At 38.4% G+C, this 18,664-nt stretch overlaps 1 protein-coding gene across 1 annotated transcript; it reads right to left on the bottom strand.

The window, feature by feature from the left end:
- Positions 1-17,671: 17,671 nt before the first annotated feature.
- Positions 17,672-18,442, bottom strand: LOC105447554. Its single transcript, XM_011685765.2, has 2 exons — positions 18,185-18,442; positions 17,672-18,019 (listed from the first exon to the last, which is right to left on the bottom strand). Exons 1-2 carry the CDS (start codon positions 18,440-18,442, stop codon positions 17,672-17,674), a joined length of 606 nt encoding a protein of 201 aa, XP_011684067.2.
- Between the last annotated feature and the right edge of the window lie 222 nt (positions 18,443-18,664).

Here is an 18,664-nt window from a genome sequence, read left to right as displayed (position 1 = left end):
CCACTACAATATTATACATAATAGCGATTTTATGGACAAATACATCGGTATTTAGCACAAAATGACCCCTTTTTCATGCTATCGATTTGTTGGGTAGGTGGACAGTTCTCATTTGTCGTCATATTAGTATGACGTTCATTTACTTATTAATTAATATTATAGGGCCTACTTGGTTCTTGATTGGTTACCATAGAAACATACCAATAGAAGGACCAGGTGGAACAGTGACTCGATGCGATGAGGGCGTCCTGTCCTGTGTAGCACTGCTAAAGGCAGGTAGTGAATCCGTGTAGGCATTGTTTTCATACTCTCCAGAATCTTTGTAACTAGGTTTGTAACCGCTGTGCCGGGAACTTTGTCTATTCAGAAAGGCTTCGTGGTGCTGGCGGGGAGACACTGTTGCTGTTTTATTGGGCAGTAATCTCGGATCCGATCGCTTATTTTTCCGTTTACTGTTAAGACAATCAAATAATAATAATGATGATGATAATTATAATAATATCAATAATAATAATGATAATAATAATAAGAAGGGAATAATATAAGATTTGCTAGTCGTCGCCAAATTCCATTGGAATGAAAGGTAAAGGCACAAAATATACAAAATTACTAAAGAGTTGATTTCATTTTACAAGAAGCAATAAAGATTATTTACCATCGACCATCGAGTATTACTTTAGGATTTACTTTAGGCAGAATGTAAAGGTAAAGGTCAATGTTCCCTTCCAAAATCGACTTAATTATTCGTTTCCTTCCCATCATTAAATCGTATTACTTATGAGAAGTAGTGACCAGTCTGATATGGATTATTTAGAATATGTAAAGGCGCACAAATTGTGATCATTATCAGTCATTCTTTTATTATAGTCGTGATCTAACATGTAAGTAAAATATACGTAAGCATATGATTTATTCTGACGGATAACATTTTCAACAAAAGCATCATAGATCAACTAAATATATAACCCGGATATCATTCCATTTTAAGTCCGTGATGATTTCAATACCAACCAGTTCAAATATCAATCAAAGGTAGAATACTCTATTGACGATCAAACATAGACTACTTGTATTGAGCTTCAAACGACACTCGGCATATAATATAAGATAATGCAAATTCGAATCTAGATTGGGTAAGTAACTCTACCAATTAACTATAAGTATGGTATGTTGTAAAGAATTGTATTACCTTCTGAATATAATGAGCCAAGCAATGAACACAAGAATAACAACGACGCATACAATGAGGATAGTAACCCAAGCCCACGTAGGGAATCCACCTCCTCCATCGTCTTTTAAATAAGAAAAGAAAAGAAAAATTGCATGTCTGGAATCAAATTTTTATACCGGAGATTATCTATATTATATAGAAGTTATTATAGGTATATGAGTTTCCGTTAAATAATAGAACATAGCGCCCTCAGCAGTACGGTTTGTTTCATTTTTCAACATAACCATTATTTCAATAACAACAAGGTTGTGTATCAAATAAAACTTAAACAGTCCATGATAATCCATTGCTGACTACTTGTATTATCATGACTATGGAACCTGTATTAATAAGGATGATCAGCAAAAAAAAAAAAAGATAAATGAAGATTAACCTCTAAAAAGAGCACAAAAAAAAAAGGGATAGTTAATTTTGCCTCAAACGACACGAATGTATTTGCTTGTCTCTAAAGACATGCTTGTCTACTATATACATGTACCATTGAAAAACGTACGCATAAACAAATTTCGCTCATTGTAAATAAATATCTACAAAGGATTACAGATTGTCCTAGACATTGTAGCTGGAAAAGATCTCATTAATTGACATTGATTCCCAAAGTCAGAATCAATTCAGAGGTAGAAACATACAACTTAAATTATACGTCGAATATTTTCAAATACAGACTTTAAGGGCAATGCATATCTTTAAAATAAACCATTTATCATTTAACCGTGCGCGTTAAACATGTTAACTACAGCTGGACTTACCAATGTTTCCTGTATTAGTTCCTATTGTGAAAACAAAACAAAATACCGTTATAAAGCCTACTTCATAAAACATATTTATAGATATCAAATGTTTATGGACGAACTATTACAGTAGCATTGGACGATAAAACATACTGTTCTGGGTTAGAAGAGAAATTAAATGTTGTTACTGATCCAGGCTCTAAACAAATAGAGGAGGGGCTCGTTCACCATCCTGATTTCAGTCATATATTTGATTGGAAAATACAACATTCATGATATTGTAAAGTGACATCGTATTAAATGAAGCAAAAAACACACTGACATTGGCTAATTACAGCTTTACTGTACAAAATAAATCACCTCCTGTACATTTTAGGAGACTGGTGTCCATGTTTGGATATACCACTTTGGATTTTAAAGTTTCCTGGTAGCCACAACCTAATAGTGGTATGAATGGATTCTTTGACCCCCAAACCTAGATGTGCACACCCAAATAACATCTCTAAGATCGATATATCTTGGTTTATTGCTATTTTATTGTATTGAGGGCCATCTTTGACGCCATTTCTAAAAACTAACGCTTTCTGGGTTCTGAGTTTCTTAGATTTTTAGCTTGTGGCTCGTGGTGTCAAACACTACCGAAACTGTTGAAAAACATTTCATTGCAATTTCTGTGTGTGTCAAACCCTATAATTACCTGACTTATTTACATAACTATATCTTGAGTTGTGTGCACCACAAATTTCTAATATTACATGAGTTCGGAATGTTTTGTTACTTTTGTTTTTGTAATAGTCTAGTGATACATATCATCATTGAGCAGCAGCGAATCAATTTGATTGGCATATTTGGGACTCTTATTACAGGGACCGCTGGTTTGACCAGGTGTCAACAATCATCTAAAGTAGCTGCTGAATGGAATTGCATAATAAACAATTTATTAAAAAGTATATGCCATTTGTATTGTCGATAATATGCTTAAGGTGATTTTAACTGACATATACTATGAGACATGTTTCATTTCATTTCATTTCATTTATTTATTTAAGCACGGAGGCCTACCTCAGCCCGCGGGCTGTTCTTCCGTAGGGCCGTGCATATACATAAAAACATACAATATCAAAATAACAAATATACAACATAATTCAACATAATAATAATAACATAAATATATACAAAACAAATATAACATACACTAAAAATACATATGAAATATTTAAAGGGGACGGGGATTACTCATTGAGGGCTAATGTATATAAGAGAGAGATGCTTACCATTGCCTCCAGGAGTTGATGGTTGCACTATAAAGGAAAACGATAGACGATCGATCAATACGTACAGTTGACCATCAGTTTTTGCACATGGTTCTGATTTTATAGACCAAACAAACTAATACACGAAAATTAATACTGTTGGCAAGGTATTGAGTAAAATGATTAGTTTTAGCCAGTTAAAAATATTAGTGCCCAGAACCATCCTTCGTTAATTCATAGAAGGATAATTGTGAATATCTGTGAAATAACGGATTATACCATTTGGGGGGGGGGGGGGGTCAGTTTTGTAATAACATCTTACTCAGAAATAGGTACCATGGTTACCTATCATGGTTACAGGTACCATCGAATTGTCAGTAAACCCGTCATCTTTAAAATTGATACAACGATGACATAAATTCGTTCATGTATTATTTCTTCTAAGAAGCTTGATATCCCTTTTCCCGTATTGAGGTTTATGCAAGGACTCGGTCAAGCACCTAAAGCTAATTAATGCATCAGACTAAGTGTCATTATCATAAAGGTAAAATACATTATGAGCACCTTCAGGTTTTCCCAAGTTAGATGCGACAAAGGATGTTCACTATTCTCAATATTAACAAGCTGGTTTTTCTTCAGGTAGAGCAATGCATTTAACAAATGGCGCTGCATAATTCAGAGTACTTTGTAACATACTATGTTTCAAATTCACGAGATTTCCCTATAAATCAAATGAATGCGTTCCATCAAAAAGTTGTTCTGTTTGAGAACAGCTTTAAAACCTACCGTCTGCGTATTGGCAATCCGTGCCTATATATCTGGATGTACAGATACAGGTATAGTTACCCTCAGTATTCTGACACCTACCGCCATTCTGGCACGGACTCGTACTCTCTGGCACACATTCATCTATATCTATAATAACATTCGGAAGTAAAACACATTGCAAATAATATAAGATAAATATTAGATAGAGAGTTTTAGATTGGATCGAATAGATAGATGACAGAATTTCAAATATTTCTTTTATTTTTTATAAAACTACTTTCTTCCATTATTTAATTTTCATTGTTTAACTTTTTGTTCGGTGTATTGAAATAACATTGATGAGAACCTAACATGAAATCCAATAGATCTGTTCAGTAATGTTTATCAATGTATGCACTTTTCTCTCCTTAACACCTGGTTACCAAACATTTCTCTCACGTGCTATGAAGAATACTTGCATCTATACGGATCGGATGTATAAATTAGTTGTTGCTATGTCAGGAAATACTTGGAAAAGCTTTTTAGTTGTCATAATAGACTGTTCTTAAAAAAAAGTATACATAAAGCCAGTTAACAGCTTTATTGCCACCCTAATCTTATACCTTCGACGAGAAAATGTCCCCAGAGGAAATGTGGGAGCAACCCGAGTGATGACTAACCTTCACAAACTGGATCCACGCCGATCCATGTCCGTGGATCTATACATGTTTTAACCATGGTCTCATTGTTTCCAAGCCTTCGTCCTGAGCTACATGTAAATGTTACTCTGGTTCCTAATGCAGTCTCGTCTGCTGGACTCGGTGATGCATTGGGATATGTGTTTATAATATTACAGTCACTTTCATCTGCAGGCATGGTAGGAATAAGAAAGGCAATCAATATTCACATTAAAGAGTCGGAATGTGAAATGATTTACGAAGGCAACAATAAAACCAAGTAAGACATTTATAGCACAAATCACAACTGAAAACTATTGTTAGTTGTAAATAGAGCAATATTCTAATTTACTATGTCTAGGGGAATTTCTAATTTCGTTTTAGTTTTTTCTTTCTTATGTTTGTTACATGTATTTTTTTCTCTAAGCGCCATGAGCACTGAAAAGTGGGCCTGTGCGCTATACAAGTAGCCACTATTATTATTAAATCGATTGACCACTACGTTTAAGAGGTCAAAAACCAACCCTTAACCGAAGAAACGAGAAACAAAACAATAAAAATTATTTAAATAGAAAGTTGATACCATTAATGTTTAGGCTGGTCAAGAATAAATCCAAGATAATCATAGAGTCATCCTAGTGTGTGCGTCATAATATGATTATGAAATGATAAATCTTTTGAAAAATGATTAATGTACAAAGCTCCCAAACCCGCCCGATGAATGAATTTTGTATGCATTTCATGAACTAGCGATCCGTTTGTTTATTGTAAGCACACATTACTATCAAACGTAAGCCAGGGAATAATTCGATCAACTTAAAATCACTTAGCTATTTTTATATAACACCTAGGCCCTTCTTAATTCATGTGTAGCTATTCGTTCACTAACGTGTCTAGAAATCCCCTAGAAGTATCCTGGGAAAGTATTCTTCATATGGGTTTTCAGAATCAAGATTTAAAAAAAAACGGTCTTAAGAAAAGACTTGGTAGTCAGATAGTCCAATCGTTTTTTAATATTTTCTTTCAATATGCGATGCAGCTTTTAACAGCTAACAGAAATCCAGAGATGACATGTTATCATAAATATTACTTAATGATTACCTCTACACAGTGGTGCTGCACCGATCCAGGTAGCGTCTCCACTACATGTTAAAAATGCTTCATCGGAATTGCGAACATCACGGTAATTCTCAACACAAGTAAAAGTTACAACAGTGTCATACGCCCTCTCTGTTGTACTTGGGACAGCATTTGGGTAGTCAGTGACAATGAGCAGAGGACAGACAACTCCTAGTGATTATTGAAACGATTCATAAGATGAGAAATTTTAGTAAACGTTCTAATTTGATAATTAGAATAGACAAGAAGTACTTAAAGAAAAAGTTGAGTTCTGGGAAGAGTTGAACATTAATTTTTGAGCATTATCAATGCGTGTGTGGAAGGACATCTGATAAAAAATGTTCCCGGAAAAGCATGGCTCATCAAATTTCTGAATATATTAAAACATACACATCGGGACGGATTGCTTGTAACTTTACAAAAACTGAGCCAATTTTTTTCTTCTGATCAACCTTTTTTGGTCGATTCACACTCCTTCTTTCACAATGCAATCGCATGACCGGAACTCAACTTTATCTTTAAATGAGGGGCTTGATTAGTATATTAGTAGTGCAGTTTGATCAAGATATTGGGTTAGGGAGGGGGGGGGGGGAGGGTTGTAATATAATGAGTGCTGAACACAATCATGATATTTACGATGCTAGAAACATAGGCAGTTGCATTACTACCAGTACCACTCATCAATACGTCTGTTTTCCTCTCAATCTCTTTCTCTCTCTGTTCCTCACACAAACAAACAAACACGCGCACATACACGCTCGCTCTCTCTCTCTCTCTCAATTAGTCCCTGTCTTTCTCTTACTCCCTCACTCTAGATCGATCCCTCTCACTCTCTCTCCTACACACTGGCCGGCCCGAATTCACAAAGGAGGTTTGTCGACAAACCTCCTTTGTGAATTCGGGCCATTATCTTTATCACTGTTCTATAATATTACTCAGTATTACTAACTAAAGGTAGTACAGCAATCTATTTAAAACAACAATGTACTTATATATCAGTTTACTATTGTTGTATTTCTTGTAATTATATATTGTTATATTGCTCACTTTGGCACACGGGAGGACTTGAGTTCCACACTCCATTGGCACCACATGTAAGTGATGTTGCTTGTCCTACAATTCTATAGCCTGCAATGCATGAGAACGATACCATATCACCAACGGCGTAGTCCCTTTGGGCGTCGTCTACCATCCCGTTCTCAGGCGCTGCTGGCACTTTACACCGAGAGGCTAATACAGTGTACACAATTTTAAAAAAGGGAAAAAAGATGGGAAAAAAATTGTATCAAAGCACCTACAAAAGGTTAGCACAAAAGGGACTGAAAAAACCTTCCTAGCAAATCAATTTCCATAACACGTTTCAGAAAAGTAATTGATTTCATCTCCATTTCATTTGCCATTTGCGAGACTGTACAGGATTTTATTCCGATGGGATAATAATGTGAATACTCGATGGAATAACAGTGTAATGAACATCCCCTCTCTCCATTCCACCTCTGCTTCCCCTCGCCATCACTTGCATTTAAAACAAAATCTGCATAGTTATTCTTAATGTTTTGTTGGATGGCTAACAGTGAAAATGATATTTGCATATTTGGAAACGCCTTCAGGTCTTAGTTGTTGTTTTTGTCTCATGAGAAATTTATTGTGATACTTTAATACTTTTCTATTTCGTAGGATCCTTGTATAATACATATATCAGTAACACAACAAAACAAAACGAAAATCGCCCGTATGTGATTGCGATTCTAACAATAAGAAAATGAGGTACATTAAGGATGACAATTTTCGAGTACATGAGAGTCACTTACCAGGTTCTGTCCAAGCACCTATTCGAAAAGGAAACAATCATACACAGAAATGTTTAAATTTCATAGAGTCTTAAAACGAAATCAATTTGTATTGCCTCAATTGTTTAATTACATTTGCACCTTTTTATGGCACCTTTTCAAACTTCTATCTCTATCTTTCCTCTCTCTATCTCTTTCTATTCTCACATGTCTTATATTATCTAATGGATAGGATATTAGGTAAGTTTTTAGTACAGTGATATTGATACAATGATTCTAGAATGATGTCTCAAATACATGTAAAAACAATGGATGCCTTTAGAAATGCCCTAGTCCAGTTATATAAGTAAAGAATCTGATTCTTGCAATTTGTTAAACTCCAGTCTTTAAACATTTACACGTGTTCTTGGCCTAATAATGGATTTTACGTAGATGTTACACAGTGCTAATTCATATTAAATGTTAAATTTAGCCTTGAAAACAAAAACGAAACAATCATTGTTTAAACATAAAGTTTAACTCTTATTTTGATATATTGGTTATGATAATCAAATGGTATGTTTCATATTATGTCAAAATATTGCAGTTTCTTCTTTCACTACAGCCATGACCTAATAATGATCCAGTCTAACTGAGATGACAAGAACATTATTATGTGTCTTCTATCATATTTCGACACAGTATTATCAAATACTGTAATGACGGTCATTAGAATTGGATAAAGGCCGGTCATTATCCAAATTACGCGTTAGGCATACTAAATGCCTGGTCACGTGTACGCTTCCAACCAATCATTTGATTAGGATCCACGTCATCATCTTATAACAAATGATAATATCACTCACTGCATTCATATATTTGAATCTCAAACGCTCCACCACATCTAGTCCCTGCTTCCCCAGAACATCGTTGGTTACAGCGGGAATCTTTCAGCTTACCTGGGCTGGTAACGGCGTAATTCGAGCCAGCATTACCGCAGTAACACTCATTGGCCGATTCAACGCCTGCATATGCATAGTCTGCCATACAACACAGATCTAGACAGTACTCGATGGTCATATCTCGTCTGAAACAACCTTCATCAGAAGAAGTATAAGACAAAAACATATCTCATTAAATATATAATATTGTTTTGGGGGAGAGGGCAAAGAAGGGGAATAGCCGTTGAATTAGGTGTCATTATTTTTTACAGGCAGAAGGGCAGTGTTTCAAATGAGTTCACTCCACCAACCCAATAGACGGATGGATATACTCTCCTGCTATGGATTCAGATCTATTGAACAATTTTCTCATTTTCTTCTTGTCATTTTCTTCAGTTACATTATTTTCAATTGTTTCTCTGAGGTGTGGTAAATTACATGTGAATATTTGAGAACAGAGCCTTTTTCGGACTTTTGCTTTTCCCCAAATTGTTCGTCAGTTCTTTTTAATTGGTATGGAGTGTCAATTAGAGATAATGCCTTTTAGATTCATTGAACTGGGTTATTCTGATTTTGAATGCTACGGACCAGTTTCATAAATCTTAAAATCTCTTTATAAACTATGACAGGTATTTGATATATTAGACTACTTAATATATAGCTTAATACATTGCTGATAATAATTCTATAATACGAAATGTGTATTAAAAATGTGAATTGAATTTTCAGTAATACCTACCAGTGGTTGTGCTGTCACAATCGTGACAAATAGAGGGATCTGAGCAAGAACGAAAGTCTCCTAAGATATGGTCTTTAGTATCCCAGAAGCAGCCTGCAAAGCCCTCCGCTGTCGAACAAATATTTTTTGGACGAAAAAACAGCTTGTAAGGTAAAAGTAATACACCCTTTCGCGATTACAAGAGTGGGAATGCGGTGGCGCAGGCAGTGACGCAACAATACATGAGCATCTGAAAACATTAATGACACAATGTTTAGTCGCAAATCAAAATGGCGGCCAAACCGTGAAGGGGGTGGGTGTATTATCATAATTATACCGCGTATTAAGGTTCTAGGCCTCTGATTGGTCATAACTGCAGGCATGAAATTAGCTACTGACTGCTGGACAGTAAAGCGAAAAATAATGACCTAGGCCCTGTTGCATAAAACTTACTATTGATGGTAACTTTGCCATCAACGGTAACTACCATGGAACCTAGATTTTGATTGGCTGTTGAGCCCTGTTACCACGGTAGTTGCCATTGACGGCAAAGTTACCATCAATGGTAAGTTTTATGCAACGGGGCACAGCCATAGTTCTACTTGCGCGTACAATGCAAGGATGCAATGGTTGCCCGTGAATTTAAAACTTGATATGCGCAGATTCTAAAAAAAAAATGTTGGTTAAAATCAATACGGGAGCTGCACCATTTAAAACAAAACTTGACTGCGAAGTGTTCGGATCATGGGTGAAACTTTCTCTCCTCGGCGATCTCGAGACTGGAATACTTTCCTCGCCTTCGTCTCGGGGGAAATTACAGTTTCGAGACCATCTTGGGCAATAGTTTTAACTGTAACGCTCAAAGCAGTTAAAGTTTGCAATGTATTCAACCAAGTTTACTTTCAATTTAATTCGGATCGGAGGAATATCATAAATAAAAATTGTAGCCAACATTAATTGTAATACCATTTTGGAGAGATATGAAATGTTTTATTAGTTTAAAGATCCATATCGTTTATATTGAAACAGACTACTACCATGCTAGTGGACTTTTATTCATTCTAGTCATGTTATGTATTACCTTGGGCCATTGTTACAAAGGTTATTTCTTATACTGGTCTTGATTTTTAATTAACGAAGTATTAACCAAAAAAGAAGACATCAACATTACATTTATTACAAAGAATACAATATAATGGCTAGTAAAAAGCATTAAACACGTTAAAAGAAGAATTATCGTCTCCATACTTAATGAAATGGCACCACTATTGCTCCAATCATCATATATTGTGCAAAATAATACATTCCCGTCAGTAAGTTGTTTAATCTCCGTCGTTTTTTTCTAAAAAACACAGATCACCTTGAAATAAATATATCTGGTCATATGTATGCATTTTCTGTTTGTAATTATTATAAAACATCAATAATAGGATTTTAATTTACCAAATGGTACACATTCAACGTAAGCGCTTCCACATGGGTCCGTTGTCCCAAGCCAGGTTTGTCCCCCTCCGCAATCCATCAGACGTAATTCTTCATTAGAAACCATCGTGTTATATCCATCACACATTATTCTAACTAACCACACCAAGCCACTAGTAGGGCGGACTAATTCCGCTGGTATAGGAGGTGACTCCACCGCACCATTGTGACCTATCATGAAAAGAAGAAAAATACTATTTTGTATAAAAGGGAAAATACTATTTTCATGCAGGTTAGACCAAATATTGACATGAGCTTGTTCAATGATTTTATCTAGTAATGATAAAGGTAAAATTCTCCTTGATTAAAATGGCTTTGAATTTTACAAACTAAATGAGAAAAGTGTTATAATATCATCGGTAAATCTTGACAAAAACTGATTGCGTCACAACTCAGGCTACGAATGTACATTATTTGCAAAATGCGTCCTTCACGCAGAGGAGCGAAATTAACATGCAACAAAAACTCGAGTATTTTGAAGCCACTCCCCCCCCCCCCGAGCCAACCAAAAAATCGCGAAGGATTTTAAAACCCTAAGTTATGATGGCCATTCGTTAATACTTAAACATTACACTATATCAAGTATATGCATAATACAGATGAATTGATTTTTATGAGGGGGACCCTGAAAACAGATGTCCCTGCCTCTCCAAAGAGGAATGTCTGGGTATAAGGGAAGGGTGAGAGGGAGAGAGAGAGAGAGAGAGAAGGAGAGATATACACAGAGAGACAGAGATACAGGGACCAAAAACAACAACAAAGAGAGACAGAGAGAAAGAGGGGAGGAGAGAGAGAGAGAGAGAGAGAGAGAAGAGGGGTAGGCGGGTTTTATAAAAAAGGAATTGGTGAAAATGGAAAAAGAGGGTGTGACTATTATGTAGAGGATAGGAGGGAAGAGCGTTATTATGGAAAAGAAGGGAAACCGATAAAAAAGGAGAGAAGGGATATTATGGTGTAGGCAAAGGAATGAAAACGCAACATCCATTTGTTGACGTAAATACAAACCTAGCTGCACGCATGTCACGATGGCATTATCTAAGTCCCATGCTTGATCACAGACTCTGCCCCATTGACTGCTGTGATAGATCTCCACAAAACCAGACAGTTCACCTCCTCCGTTCATCAGTCGTACATCACCTTCTTCTTGGCCTGTTAGATACGAAAATTAATAATTAGAATATTGGTGATAATAACAATTGTTTTGTTGAGCGAAAATGTGTACAGCATAGGGATTTCAATTTATTTTCGGCAACTTTGAGAACACCGTATTTTCGAATGACGTAACTTATTGTTGAGGTTGCGACTACCGTAGTATAGTGTGACGCATCTTCGCGTGTCATTTTCAGTTTGCATCAAGATATTAAAGGAATCGGACTTCTGTTTCATCCTTCCATTTTCATTTCCATAATCCTACTTTTTTGTTTTGTGTGTGTAGATGTTATCTAGCTATTTGTATTCTCTGACTGATAATTTTTAGGGATATTTTTTCAGCATTAAAATTGATAATTTAATACGGATTTTCTGAATCACACTGTAACTTTACATGGAATGTTTACTCTGACCCCACATACTGGATTCCTAGTGGGACCTCACTGCGGGACAGCTGGAGCAAAGACGTACCACTCGTAGTAGCATTATTATACTCTTTTGTGTACAAAAAACTGTTCAGACGACCTTTTTTGATTTTCAAACACCACCGTACAAAACTCATGAAAATTCACTCGAAGTCGGCACTTTAGTGATAATTAATGATACCGAAAGCTATGGTCACAAATCAGAGCAGCGACCGACCGATCAGTAGCCTGCTCGGTCGCTGCTGGAATTAAGGCATCGCCCAGCGATTTTTTGGAGAAGTCGGACAAGCTGTAGAGCCCCAGTGAAGCCTGGGCGGTGACCTGTCGATTTTCCGTCGGTCGTCGGTCGATTTTAGGTCAAAACTGGGCGAAATCGCGGAGCTTTTCCGCGCGGTGTCCCGGCAGTGACCAACCGGTGACCCTCCGATTGCCGGGTGGTCTCCCATCAGCCACCGGCTGATTTTAAAGAAATTGCCTGGCGGCCGGCCAGTGATCGGCGGGGCTCCAAAAGATGCCCGGTGCCTGGCCGTTCGCCGGCCGGGCACCGAACTAATCGAGCGTTCGCCGCTAAGCGATTTAGGTAAAAAATTGATGCCGCTAGGTCAAAGGCTGCCGTCCGATTTTGGACTCGCCGCCCAGTGACCGACTGATCTCCCAGCGGCGACTGGGCAGCGACCGAGCGGCGACTACTCGACAGCCTTTGACCTAGGGGCTTCGATTTTTGACCTAAATCGCTCGACGGTGAACGCTCGATTAGGTCGGCGCCCGGGCGGCGACCGCTCGGTCGCCGAGCGTAGTCTGGGCGCCGAGTGAAAGTGAGCAGGCGCCGCCCGAGTTTTAAGGCCCGGTCACACAGAGGGGACGCATGGGGAACGCACGGCCAGCGCATTGGAAATTTGCAATTTTGGCCAGTGCGTTGTCGTGCGCCCAACTTTTGTCGTAGCTGACACTAAATTCATAGCGTGTTGCTAGCGCGCTGAGCGCATACAGGGCGCATACAGTGCGCATACAGACCGTACCCAGAGCGCAGATGATAACAACTTCCACGAATGCACAGCGTGTTGCTAGCGCGCTGGACGAATGGTCCACGCATGCACCGCGTTCTACGACGCACGGCCAGCGCATTGGAAATCGGAAAAGGCCGTGTGCCTAACTTTTGTCATGATTTTGGAAAAGCTAGCGAGCTGACACAAAATGCACAGCGTGTAGCTAGCGCGCTGTGCGTATACAGGGCGTGTGTTCCGCGTATGTCTGGCGCTGGTCTAGCGCGCTCAACGCACGTCTGGCGTGCCTTTGGCGTGTACATTCATGCGTCGAGCTCCGCGCACACTTTTGAGAATGCTCAAAAAATCCCGACGCACACAGCGAATAACGACGAATGCATAGCGCTGGTCCAGCGTTGGTCCAGCGCGCTCGACGAACGAGTAACGAGTGATGACGCACGCCTAGCGAACGACAACGCACTGGCCAAAATTGCAAATTTTCCATGCGCCGGCCGTGCGTCCCCCATGCGTCCCCTCTGTGTGACCGGGCCTTTAACTCCGCACTAAAACTTCAGCGGTGACCGAGCGATGCCTTTAAAAACGAGCGGTGCCTGGGCGGCTGCCGCTCGGTGGCCGGGCAAAGTTGGCTAAAAACTCGCCGCTCGACCGCTGAGCAGTTTACTTTGGGGTAATGTGACCATAGCATAAATAGCAGTAAAATACAATCTTATAAACTCGCCGATGTTGGAAAAAGTTCTTTGAATATTAGAATCGGAAGTCTACTACCAATCCTGGCGAATAGCCGCATAGTATTAATTGTGTGCATTCCTTGGTCGCGCCGCGCGCGCTGAATGTCAATGTCAAATCGATGTACACAAATTCGGTGGTAAAAAAACTCGATTCATACCTTACCATATCGCACGTACGGAAATACCCGTAAGCGTAGGAACCGAGCTTTTGGTAGGCGATTTTGTGTGGATCGGTCATTTGCTGAAACTAGACGATTTGTCAAACTATATCAAAACAAGACATGACGGAGGAAAATCAGCGGTGGTTTCTTCAGTTTTCCTAAAGGATTTTGAGCTTTGAATCAGCTGGAGATCACAGAACCTATTTATTGCGGTGTAGCGACTCATTCATTCGCACTACTTTTACTGTACATTCATGTTCTCAGTAATTTTATATTCATTTATTCGGACCACATGTGTTTATTCCTTCAATCACGCATCCGCGCACCGTTCACCCCGGCCCCGCGTATTTTTCAACACCACGAGGTTTTCTACACTCCTGCTACCACCACAGTCGAGTCAAAACGTCTCCTTGATTTCCTCTCTCCGGGCTTCATATTCTTTCGTGCCTATCACCTTTTGCAATGGCACGTCTACTTTTTCTCTGCCGTCTTCAAAGGGTTGACAGTTTTCCAGTGGAACGTTTAGATCAGGACCGACATGGCGCTTGATTCTCTGCTGGGAGCTGCCAGTTTCTTCGTTCCGGTAGCTCTTTTCACACACGAGCTTGACCTACCGTAGTTGTCTGCGATTTCATCAACGAGTTCGACTCACTGCAACTCCGATGAATTTCACTTCAAAGTTCGGATCATCGATCCACCGAATGACTCACTGCTCTGCACCACCACCGGCTTTGATGTCTGCATTTTCAACCTTGACCTCTGACATCGAACGACTCACTGTTTCGTCTCCGAGCGCCACATTCTTCTCTTCTTTTCTCGCCCGAGAGCTTCATCCTCATCATCATTATCATCGTCATCACGGGCGTCGGCGTCGACATCGCGTTCTTCACGGCTCTTCAGCCACGTCAACGAAGTCGCGTTTCCGCCATCAAGCCTCCGCACCATCATCGCGTGAGCCCCTTCCTTCGTTTCATCCGTCATCATCTTCATTGGACTTTCAACTTCATTTCTACCATTGTCGTAAGCTCTATATATTCATGATCATGTAATTTCGTGCAATATCCTCGATTCTCATTCATGTGATTCTCATTCTGAATCATTTATTTGCTAGACTTGTCTACACTTTGTAAATGTGCAGTATATTCAGTACCTCAGTAAAATAACGAAAAGGGAATACAGTTTATCATGTATTTCATTGTAAGCGCAACATTGCTTCCTCGTAGCTAAAATAAAGATAGAGTTATGTTGTGTGATCAGTGAACACGCTTTTCAATTTCCATTCACAATACATCCACATACTAATCACTCTAAAACTGTCATTTTCGGTCATTTCCAAAATGATTTTGGAGCATCGTATCCAATGGCAAATATTTCAACATTAATTTTTTATTTTCTGCTATTTGTTTTGTTTTGTTTATGTGTGTGAAAAGTCCATACCTCTCAGTACTAGTACTAGTAGTAATGCAGGTATGAGGTCCATACGGTTCGCGGCTAGACTTCATGCATTGCAGAAGTGGGGCGTATAATTTTATCGATATTCAGATAAGGGCTATTGTTTATCCATTTGTCATCCATTGTTAGTTTGAAATATCACTGCAACGTGTTCATTATAACTAGTAAGCGTTGTAGTGAAATTTGTTGAAGTAGACTGAAGTGGCTTTAGTTGAATACGCAGCTGTGAATTTTTTCCAATATGGCGGATAGAAGTAGCCGAGCACGATCTAGTAGATCAGTTAGCGAAAGCGCATCATCAATAGAGGCAACAAGTAAATATTCATGTGATTTATTACCTAAAAACACCAAAGGCGAGGCTAAAAATAAGAAAGATTCGATGGAATAATTGAAGTAAATAGGTGGTAAAGCTGAGTCCAAAGACACAACAAATGATACAAAGGTAGTTAAAGCCAAACAAACAAGCAATGCAAATACATATGGGTAAGAAGCATGATAAGGATTCACCATATGTAAAATGTGATCGGTTTATTCACAATAAGGTTAAGGCCCTTCCATGTGAATTTTGTGCTGAATAGAACTGTCTGTGCTGCTCAGCTATGCCTGAACCAATGTATGATGCGATTATGGACAACAATATTCAACATTTTGTTTGGACATGTGATAAATGTGTAAATGCTGTTCCTGCCATCAATAGTTCGACAAGTGTGTTTGAAGGTGTAAAACAAGATGAAGAATATAGTAACTCCTAGATGAAAGAACTTAACACAACAGTAGAGAAATCAGAGGAGTGTAGAAAACGACAGATTTTGTGTCAATGTTTAGTAACAACTTGAGTAGCAACAGGCGCATTTTTGTCGAGCTTACCAAAACTTTACACGATTTTTGGTTTATTGAAGTGCAGTAAGCTATAGATGATTACAGAAATAGAGAATCGAAAAATCCAATTTGATATTACAAAACCCGTTGGGCAAGCACCTGTAAGAAATGCAGAAGAGAAGGAGCAGCTTGCCGACATGATCAAGAATGGTCTACAATAGGAGCAGATATAAATTCACTCTTTCATAAGATTTGAAAGGAAAATGAAGGCAAATCTAAATTAACCAAACGTACCCTTGATTAAGAAAAATATAAGAGAGATGTACTCAATAATGCTAAGAAGCTACGCAATACATTGAGATTAAGTAAGAGTATACAGTACTCCTGATTTGACGCCACGTGTAAGAGATGAAAGTAATACTTTAATAATAATAATAATAATAATAATATGACAAATTTATATAGCGCTTGTGACAAAAGTTTCAAAGCGCTGTTCATGTACACAAATCAAAATTACTTCTAACAAAAAATCAATATTACTAATGGATTTAACATTACTCAAATTACCAAGAAAACAAAATATTACTAACATAACTTAACAAACTATCATTACTTAAATTAACAAAAAAATCAAATATTTCTAACATAACTTAACAAATTAACATTACTTAAATTACCAAGAAGATCAAACATTACTAACATTACCCTAACATTAACATTACATTAACATGCACAAGCCCGGAGGTCTGGAACTCAAACGTAAATACTGGTCTCAACTTATACTTTGTTCTGAATTTAATTTTCGCTAGGGCTCATAATATTAAACTCACCTATATTCTCAAATAAACAGCAAGCTTAATGTTCGAATTTTTCACCTGGAATGCCATGTTTATGCTATACTGCAATCATGTATTCGTTTTGTTCCGTTTCCATTGCAACAATTATTTTCAGAATGTAACTACGTTTGTAACGATGTACATTTGATAATTATTGTATTATGTATTGTTCTTGTAGTATGTATATATGTACAAAGACTGTAAACCAGTGAAAAAAGAATTTCCCGAAAGGGACAATAAATTTTCAATTCAATTCAATTCAATTCATTACTAACGAAATTAACAAAACATGTAAATTCCTTGGAAATTAACTCATTATATCATTATATCAGTAATAGCAATACTTACTGAAAAGACATAATGAAGGCATGGTAATATTTTATAGTTATTTGGGTTGCTTTTGGAATAGATGAGTTTTTAGATTCTTTTTTAAAATGCCAATGGTGGGTGAGTCCTGGATATGGCGGGGAGAGTGTTCCAAAGAGTGGGGGCACAGACTGAGAAGGCCCTGTCACCAATGCGGTTGTGGGTGCAAAGACCAAGTGCGTGCTGGGGTCTGGATGATGATCTAAGGTGCATGCCGGTATTCTGTTTGAGTGAGATCAGTTCAATCAGGTATGATGGTGCGCGATGATGGATGATGTTGAACGTGAAGAAAATGATCTTGAATTGGATACGTTGGGCAATTAGGAGCCAATGTAGGGTGCGGATGACTGGAGTGATGTGGTCGTGCTTTCTAGTGCGAGTGATGAGACGTGCAGCGGTGTTCTGTATGTGCTGAAGTAGGGCCAGATGACATGCAGGTAAGTTGAATAATAATGAATTACAATAGTCCAAATGGGAAGTTACCAATGCATTAACTAGTCGTTCAGTAGAGCTACGATCAAAATATTTCCAGATTTTCCCAATCCTATAAACACCGAAGCTAGTTGCCCGACACACCTTTCGGATGTGCTCTCTTAAGTCTAACGAGTTATCAACGATAACATCCAAATCTCTTGCAGAATTGGTCGCAGTGATAACAGCTCCGTCTATGTGAAGGCTAACAGACTCGTTCCGTTTCCTAAATTGTGATGTAATGTGGATGAGATCAGTCTTGTTTGCATTGAGCATCATGTTATCGTTACTAGCCCAAGACTTCACATCTGTCACGCAGTCTTCCAAAGACGGGATGCCATCAGTCAGGTCATTGCGTTGCATAGCGATGTACAACTGGGTGTCATCAGCATATATGGCTTATACCTTTGTGGGCTGCGATGACGTCACTCACTCATACTTTGAGGAAAGAACCTAAGAAGAGGCGAGGCCAGTGGCGGATCCAGGGGGGAGGGGGCCGGGGGCCCGCTCCCCTGGCAAAAAAAGGGGGAAAAAAGAAGGGGAAAAAAAGGAAAACAAAAAAGAAGGAAAAAAAGAAGGAAAAAA

The sequence above is a fragment of the Strongylocentrotus purpuratus genome, unplaced genomic scaffold (assembly GCF_000002235.5).
Source record: "Strongylocentrotus purpuratus isolate Spur 01 unplaced genomic scaffold, Spur_5.0 spur5_scaffold_13, whole genome shotgun sequence".
Classification (NCBI taxonomy): domain Eukaryota; kingdom Metazoa; phylum Echinodermata; class Echinoidea; order Camarodonta; family Strongylocentrotidae; genus Strongylocentrotus; species Strongylocentrotus purpuratus.
The sequence above is the reverse complement of the archived record's forward strand: the minus strand, read 5'-3'. Positions and strand labels throughout refer to the sequence as shown.